Source organism: Erpetoichthys calabaricus, chromosome 17 (assembly GCF_900747795.2).
Source record: "Erpetoichthys calabaricus chromosome 17, fErpCal1.3, whole genome shotgun sequence".
NCBI classification, from domain to species: Eukaryota; Metazoa; Chordata; class Cladistia; order Polypteriformes; family Polypteridae; genus Erpetoichthys; species Erpetoichthys calabaricus.
Genome location: NC_041410.2, coordinates 86,471,853 through 86,480,547, shown reverse-complemented (window position 1 = coordinate 86,480,547; position 8,695 = coordinate 86,471,853). Strand labels below are relative to the sequence as shown.

The 8,695-nt window shown below is 37.3% G+C and overlaps 1 protein-coding gene across 1 annotated transcript in view; it reads right to left on the bottom strand.

Annotated features, from left to right (window-relative positions):
• Positions 1-599: 599 nt before the first annotated feature.
• sqor (sulfide quinone oxidoreductase) overlaps positions 600-8,695 on the bottom strand; it is a 45,717-nt gene continuing 37,621 nt past the window's right edge. The window contains exons 9-10 of the mRNA XM_028823848.2: positions 6,924-7,102; positions 600-5,757 (exon numbers count right to left, since the gene is read on the bottom strand). Of these exons, the coding sequence (XP_028679681.1) occupies positions 5,700-5,757; positions 6,924-7,102 (237 nt within the window). The 3' untranslated portion in view covers positions 600-5,699. The remainder of the gene's footprint in view (positions 5,758-6,923; positions 7,103-8,695) is intronic.

Here is an 8,695-nt window from a genome sequence, read left to right as displayed (position 1 = left end):
AGCATCTTACCATTCCACTTCATTGTGTTGACATGACTTTTCCAATATGTGTGTCCCCCATTTTGGCATACCTAATATGCAATATTAAGTTAAACTGTGTCAAACATTAAACACTACGGTCATAATCATCATAAATTACCCATCTACCCATTCTGCTGAAGAGGCATCTTTCCCTGGGTTTCCATGTGAAACCACAGCAGTCCACTGCAGAGAACACTGGCATCCACTTTACCACTCGATGCCTTTGCAGCTTAAAGAATTTAAATACTTACGCAACACAGCACCTTTTTCATTATTTTTACTTGTTGGATATATACTTTTATATTTCTAAACATAAACAGAACATTTAGTTGTCAATAAAACTTGTTATTTAAGGAATAAGTATATGTATTTTTCAGAAGTAACAGAATGGTGATGACTTTCAAGTTGGATTGTATACTTTTGCAATGCACCAAATGTTTGTGTACTACCTACAGTATGACAGCATGGATGCTTGTCCATCAGGAAAAGGTGCTTCACCTCCCTCAACTCTTAGTGGAACACTGGGAATAATAAAAATGGAGGAATTTCTTATTCTGTAAAAGTGCAGACACACACGCTTAAATTATAAAATTCAGTGTTTTATTAAAAACAAAAATTTCATTTTCCAAACCACTTGGTTCAGAAATACAAAAAACGAAGAAGCTAAAGCAACATAATGAATAGTTTATTAATACAGGCTAAGATTACCCTGTGTCTTTTTTGTAAAACATTCATAGAAAGACATTTTGTAATAGTGTAGAAAATGGGGGAAATAAAAACAAAAAATCAAAACACATTGTCTTCATGATTTGACAGTGACACTATCCAGCCAATAGTCCACTGGACTGTAATGCTTACACATAAACCATAATTCCTCACAATCAAAATAAAAAAAATATTACTCATAGACCATAATTCTCTATCTTTAAACAACACAAGCAACTCTGACCAATTTACTTTTTAAAACTAGAAGGACATGATGTAAGTGGGCAATTTTATATTCATAATGGCAAGATTGTTTACAATTAGACTGACCTTTTGAATTTCAAAATGTGCCTTTTTTTAAACAGATTTTAAAACCCACCAAGCTACAAAATCCACTTCTGCATGCAGAAGACTTCACCTCATTTTTGGTATTTGGTGCACTTTATTAATCCCCAAGGGAAAACGGTCTTTGTGTGTGGCACAGGGTCAGCCATTGTACAGCACCATACTGACACTCCACAACTGTTTGGATTTTTAGAAACGTTTACTTCCCCCATAAAATGCTATTTTTAATAAGTAAGATTTACCATGGAATTCACATGAATTAAAATGTTTAAACTACACGTTTAAAAATAAAGTTAACAGTTTAAAACAAAAACCTACTTCTTGCCAGCCCAAGTCTATCATATTCTTTTACTTGTCTTCATTAGTGTCACAGGAGGTGGGATAAGCCAGCATCTGACCATTAATCTTCAAGCCAGGAAACTAGGGAGATGACTAAAATACAACCCAACAGGTCTGTTACTGTCATATTACATACACACATTACAAAGTCACATATTTAACATTAATTACTTCCTACATTTCAAACTGTTAAAAAAAAATCAAACTGCTGAAAAAAAAACACTTGAAAAAATTGTGCATAAGCTCAATTTGCAAGGACGATCTCTGGCATTAAACATGCAAGGTGGGTTTTGTTATTGAGCTGGCTTCTGGAGGATTATTAATTTGACTATTATGTCACAAGCTCTAGAAGGATATCATAGTATACAGTGGGTACGGAAAGTATTCAGAACCCCTTCAATTTTTCACTCTTTGTTATATTGCAGCCATTTGCTAAAATCATTTAAATTATTTTTTTTCCTCATTAATGTACACACAGCACCCCATATTGACAGACAAAAAAAAGAATTTTTGAAATTGTTGCAGATTTATTAAAAAAGAAAAACTGAAATATCACATGGTCCTAAGTATTCAGACCCTTTGCTGTGACACTCATATATTTAACTCAGGTGCTTTCCATTTCTTCTGATCATCCTTGAGATCACCTTCATTTGAGTCCAGCTGTGTTTGATTATACTGATTGGACTTGATTAGGAAAGCCACACACCTGTCTATATAAGACCTTACAGCTCACAATGCATGTCAGAGCAAATGAGAATCATGAGGTCAAAGGAACTGCCTGAAGAGCTCAGAGACAGAATTGTGGCAAGGCACAGATCTGGCCAAGGTTACAAAAACATTTCTGCTGCACTTAAGGTTCCCAAGAGCACAGTGGCCTCCATAATCCTTTAATGGAAGACGTTTGGGATAACCAGAACCATTCCTAGAGCTGGCCGTCCGGCCTAGCTGAGCTACCGATGGGGGGGGGGGTTTGGGGGGGGGGGGGAGAAGAGCCATGGTGAGAGAGGTAAAGAAGAACACAAAGATCACTTTGGCTGAGTTCCAGAGATGCAGCCAGGAAATGGGAGAAAGTTGTAGAAAGCCAACCATCACTGCAGCCCTCCAACAGTCAGGGCTTTATGGCAGAGTGGCCTGTCGGAAGCCTCTCCTCAGTGCAAGACACATGACAGCCCGCATGGAGTTTGCTAAAAGACACCTGAAGGACTCTGAGATGGTGAGAAATAAGATTCTCTGGTCTGATGAGACAAAGATAGAACTTTTTGGCCTTAATTCTAAGCGGTATGTGTGGAGACAACCAGGCACTGCTCATCACTTGTCCAATACAGTCCCCACAGTGAAGCATGGCGGTGGCAGCATCATGCTGTGGGGGTGTTTTTCAGCTGCAGGGACAGGACGACTGGCTGCAATCGAGGGAGAGATGAATGCGGCCAAGTACAGGGATATCCTGGACAAAAACCTTCTCCAGAGTGCTAAGGACCTCAGACTGGGCCGAAGGTTTACCTTCCAACAAGACAATGACCCTAAGCACACAGCTAAAATAACGAAGGAGTGGCTTCACAACAACTCTGTGACTGTTCTTGAATGGCCCAGCCAGAGCCCTGACTTAAACCCAATTGAGCATCTCTGGAGAGACCTAAAAATGGCTGTCCACCAACGTTTACCATCCAACCTGACAGAAATGGAGAGGATCTGCAAGGAGGAATGGCAGAGGATCCCCAAATCCAGGTGTGAAAAACTTGTTGCATCTTTCCCAAGAAGACTCATGGCTGTATTAGCTCAAAAGGGTGCTTCTACTAAATACTGAGCAAAGGGTCTGAATACTTAGGACCATGTGATATTTCAGTTTTTCTTTTTTAATAAATCTGCAACAATTTCAAAAATTCTTTTTTTTGTCTGTCAGTATGGGGTGCTGTGTGTACATTAATGAGGAAAAAAATTTATTTAAATATTTTAGCGAATGGCTGCAATATAACAGAGTGAAAAATTGAAAGGGGTCTTAATACTTTCTGTACCCACTGTATAAATTACTGACTAGGCTGTAAATACATACATTAAATAAAGCAAACCTTACTATAGAGATGGACCAAATTTACTGTATGCACAGAACTTGTAAATACAAGGTTTACACCAATAAAAACCCACTTAAGCAGTCCACTAACTGATCACAGTCTGAGCCCAATGTTTCTGAAATAACATTTTTCAACAACCACATACACAAACAAATCACCAAAATAAGCTTGGTGCCATTTATTGCAAATGGTAAGGATAAAGCGCTGCTAGGCATTTCAGCAGACATTCCTGTTTATGCTTGTGCAAGACAGGCTTTTATATCAATTAAAAGAAATTGGTGGTGGAAAAGTTGCAAAACCGAAGATTTACCAGCTCTGCAATTGCTTTCATGCAAAGAACAAGCCAAATGTCTAGCAGACATTCACATTATCCCAAGCTAAACTTTTTAAGTGTGGAAATTTTGGACATTTCATTTTCAGAAGTGGAAATTACAAAATTACAAGCTCATCACACATACAGCATAATAATGTTTAGCATTTTAGGTACTACTGTTATTTCTACTAATTCTGCGTAATTTGTGGTTAATTACCAACCACCATACACTAATTTACACAGCTGACTTTAAAAGTGGCCACAGCCCCGAGATGTATGCACATTTACCACTTGAAGTGGTGAAAGGAACGGAAATACTATAGAATCATCATCTCCGAGCAGTGACATTGCAAACTGCTGGCCTAAAAGTACTAGCACAGCTTTGTTTTTTGTTTAATTATGAAAAAGCAACAATGTGCAAATTGTCTTCCTTTTGTTCTCTTAACTAATTTTAACCATGGCATTAATATAACAAGTGGACATCCTGCCATACTCCGTATTGTGGTTTGCTTTTGAAGCCTTACTTTTGTCAATTGTCTGCTTACATGACAATAATTTGCTAAGAGAAGTTTGGGATTAGCTGGAAGAATGTTATCAGGTAATACTAGAAACAGAAAAGAACAAAAGCGTGAACATTTTGGGGTTAGTAATAAATTATACTCCTGATTCCAGCAGGTCACCCAGAATATGAAAATATTCTTGTACTGCAGGCTACAATGACAAAATGCCATTCTTATCGACAGAGCAAAACTTGATTCAGGCCTTAAAATGTGGCCAACCAGTAATACACAAAAATAAATGTAATGTTTTCATGCTGGTAACTCTGTCCTATACAGGCTTGGATAACAGAGGATTTCACCATGATTTTACTTAAGTAATACTCGAGGTATAGAAGAGTTCCAAACATGGCACAGGATACAGTCAAAATGGTGACAGCATTCACAGTGTTCATGAAATCACGTGGCAGGAGACGAGCACCTGTCAGGGACAGTTTGAACCTCTTCCCTGAAAAAAGTAAGATGGAGACCCAGCAGCCCCAGGATTTTGTTAACATCAACAGAACCCTGACTGGAGTTTGAAAAAACAATTTTTCTCAATGAGAAGCTAATTGAGTAAGCGGACAGTCAGGGCAAGAGCACACCTAACAGGAAGGAAGTGCAACAAGAAGAATTACCAAGGAGCCTGATGGCAAAGTGTAACACATTTTGAATGTGCCAATATTTGGAGAGTGGGACAGTACAAATAAAGCAGTGTCTAATCAGATCCATGGGCCATAAGAATTTTTCTTACATTTTTGGTTATACTTCAGTTTCCCCTGGGTCATCCCTTCCTATATATTTGGTTTAACATTTTTTATTCTGAATTGAAAAGTGTGCTTTGGCTATTCTGATTTTAGATCATGCTCTGCAACTCAAAAAGAAATGGGTAAAAGATTGTCAGTATTATGAAATGATTAAATGAGATTTGTACCTACAATGTTTGTAGCTCAAAAAGGAAAACCACTATAAAGATGGACCCAGTTTCTTGAGGGACACCCAAAAGGGAAGAACAAAAGTTATTTTTCCCCTCACAAAGTGAATGTGTGATGTTCCTAGTTATGTCATTCATTCCATTTACATACTGCTGCCTAATTTGCCAGTCAGCTAAGTGTACTCTAGCTCACAAGTTTATCCTCCACAGTTTAGAAAACACGGTAAAATTATTAAAGAAAAAAATGGCAAATGTGAATGAAACCTTATTCCAGTATACAGATATTATATAGCAAAATTATGTAGATAATGCTTTAAAATAACTTGGCTTTTCCATTTATGTCTTGACAGAAACAAGCAGCCAATCAGTATAGTGCATATATGTTGATTAATAAAAAAAGGACAATGGAAGTCACTTGTGGCATTGCCATCCACAGGCTACTTCAAACCAAGGTGCATTATTTTTCTGTAAGGGCCAGGTCCTCCCCAGAATCCCCTGTAAAACAAATAAAGCAGGTCAGTTTCAACTAAAACAAAACAAAAAGTAAAATTACACAACACTTAATTATGGGTCCCTTACTTGTATCCTGTTCTAATACTTGGACTGTAAAAGCAACAACAGCATAGCCTGATCAGGGATCACACATCAGAAAGAAATGTACGTCTCTGCAAGGACTGACCCTAAGCGTCACTTTTTATTTAGGGGTCCTAAAAAATCCAAAGGTTACAAATTTATTGAAAAACTTAATATTTAACTGTCACGGTGAAGAAGTGGTCAATGCTGCAAATTCACAGGAAACCATATTCAGTTTCCACATGGGTTACTTACTGTGCAGAGTCTGCACATGTTGCAGGAAACTACATGTTTGCTCACCTGTAAAGAGCTTTCACTAAGGCTGGGCGAGCCTGACATAGACCCAGCCTGCATTAAACTTATTTTTCAAAAGTGAACATGCACAACTATGGTTAGCACTGCTATTTTCACAAAGCCAACATTCGGATTTTGAATCACACACCTACTGAGTGACTATGTGGAGTTTGTATGCTTTCTCCACTTCTCTATGGCTTTTCTCTCGTATTCCTCCAAAATTCACTAAGAGCAAGCTATGTTAGATGACAATTCCAAATTGGTTTGGTGCATGTGTGTGTGAAAGTGGGCCCAACATTGCACCCTGCCCAGTGCTGCCAAGATCGTATTGTACAGTACTGGATGAAACAGGTTTGATAATACTAAGTACCACTTAGACAGACAAGACTGGTAGACAAAAACCACGCAAGACATATTTTGATGAAAAATCAGGGAACAGACTCATCTTGCTTCTCCTATTTGGATTATACTTTTGAAAGCTTGAATCTCCTAACAAAAGCACTTAAAGTTAGAATAAAAGTTCACCATTATGGATTAAATTCTTGGTATACTGCTTTCCAAAGCGTGGCCATAAGCTACTTACTAGACTAAATAACAAACATTATCTTAAGTCTATGTTAGGTAGAAGTATTTTCTCCTAAATATGTTTTATTTGATCTGGTCAAAAAATGCCTTCTGTCTCTCAGTCCAGTCATACTGTATAAAAATATTACGAGCAAAAAGTGCTGTGCTTTTATTTGATTTCACTGCTGAAGTAATTTAACATACAGTAGAGTCACTTGGAGTAGACTTACTTCAACAAGCCATGCCAGTAAATCTGTGGCATCAAACTTGCTTTCATGTAGTACATGATCATCCGTTCCTTGCTTTGGTCAATAGGAAAAGTCTCCAAAGGCTGTCCAGTGTAGTCAAATTCAGCCAGGATGACAGTATTGTAGCTTGTGACCAGTGGACATGAAGTGTAGCCATCATACTACAAATGAACACATTTCTTTTTTTAGCACATCAAGTAAATGAATGCATCATTCCAATCCAGCAGAACATTGCACAAAACCCCATAAAAGGAGTCAATTAATGAATATTTTCTTAACTTTAGTTAAATGCAAAACACAACAAGCCAGATATAACATTCACTTCAGTTGCTGCTACTGTCACATGTTCCCACATCTTCCTACCGAAAGAGGGGCATATGGAAACTTACAGTCTGACTGCTGCATTCAGACTTTAAGCTGATCGGCCCTCATCAGAGAAAACAACCACCAATCAGTATTGAAGATGAAATGAATGAAACGAATATGGGAAACCTCCACAGCTTTAAAGTACGCTTTCTATTTGCTTGTTCTTCATGCACAGCTTTGTTTTTTTTGCCACACAGTTGAAATTTAGCACATAGGTACTTTTCGCACTGTGAAGTTGTTGACACATCATTTCGATTTTGCCCCACCAAGGATTGGTAGGTGTGGCTCAGAGGCAGAGCAAGTGGCACAAAATAATAAAATCAACAGAGAAACAGCGCCACAGCTGTTGCAGTCATAGTGCAATAGTTAGCATGCATGCCTCTTCACCCAAGAAATGTGGGTTTGATTACTGCCCTGTAAATTAAACCTCTTTTTTAATCAAGCATTTCTTTCACCCACATCTCAGGCAAATCTTACAATGAATGGGATCACCAATGGTATTAAGTCTAAACATAATAATTTTATCACTTTAAAATTTACAGCAGACTTTTGTAATAACATCCAGGCAAAGCTGGGAAACAATTTTATCTACATAAATAAAGAAATGGTGTTTGGTTTTAAATGTGTTCCAGCATCATTTAAAACAGATATATATTTTCATGAAAACTGGAGAATAACTCAAGAGATAGTCTATATTCTAAACTGGACTAAATGGTGTCTTGAAGCGAGAAGGGCTAAATCTTATATTGTCAACCAATAACTCCCTCCTGCAACATTAATGTCATCAATCCACAAACAGATTTTTTTTTTTTTTTTTTTTTTTTTTATTAACGTTCATGAAAAATGATACTCTTAGATGTATCACATCCATTTCTGGTGTCAGTTTCACATTTACATGGGAAAAGTGGTATAGCAAGACGTCACCAGAATTAATCAGCAACCGATAAGACAAAAACCATGTGCAGCATGTGTTTTATTGTGGAGACCCTCTGTTTTCAAAAGTACAGTCAACTCAGTATACACATTCATTGGAGATTAGGGTTGAAACGGAGTATGGTATCTTTACGGTATATGGCTCAAGCACATGTTTCAAGTAAATCAAATTTGTAAGTAGACATTACGACTGATACTTTAATCAGAAACTATTTTCAGCTTAACTAAGCTTTCAGATTTTAAGTATAAAATTCATCAGCTAGCTAAAACACATTTTGAAGATCTCCAAAATTCAAGGTAATCTGCCTTATGTTATTTTACATTAACTAATTGACAAAATAGCTGGTATTTAGCACTTTGATGGCTAAAATGCAACAAAAATCTGCAAAAGACAATTTCACCATGATCTGCAAAAACCACTCATTAACCATAGACTTTAGCAGTCTTCTTTTTAA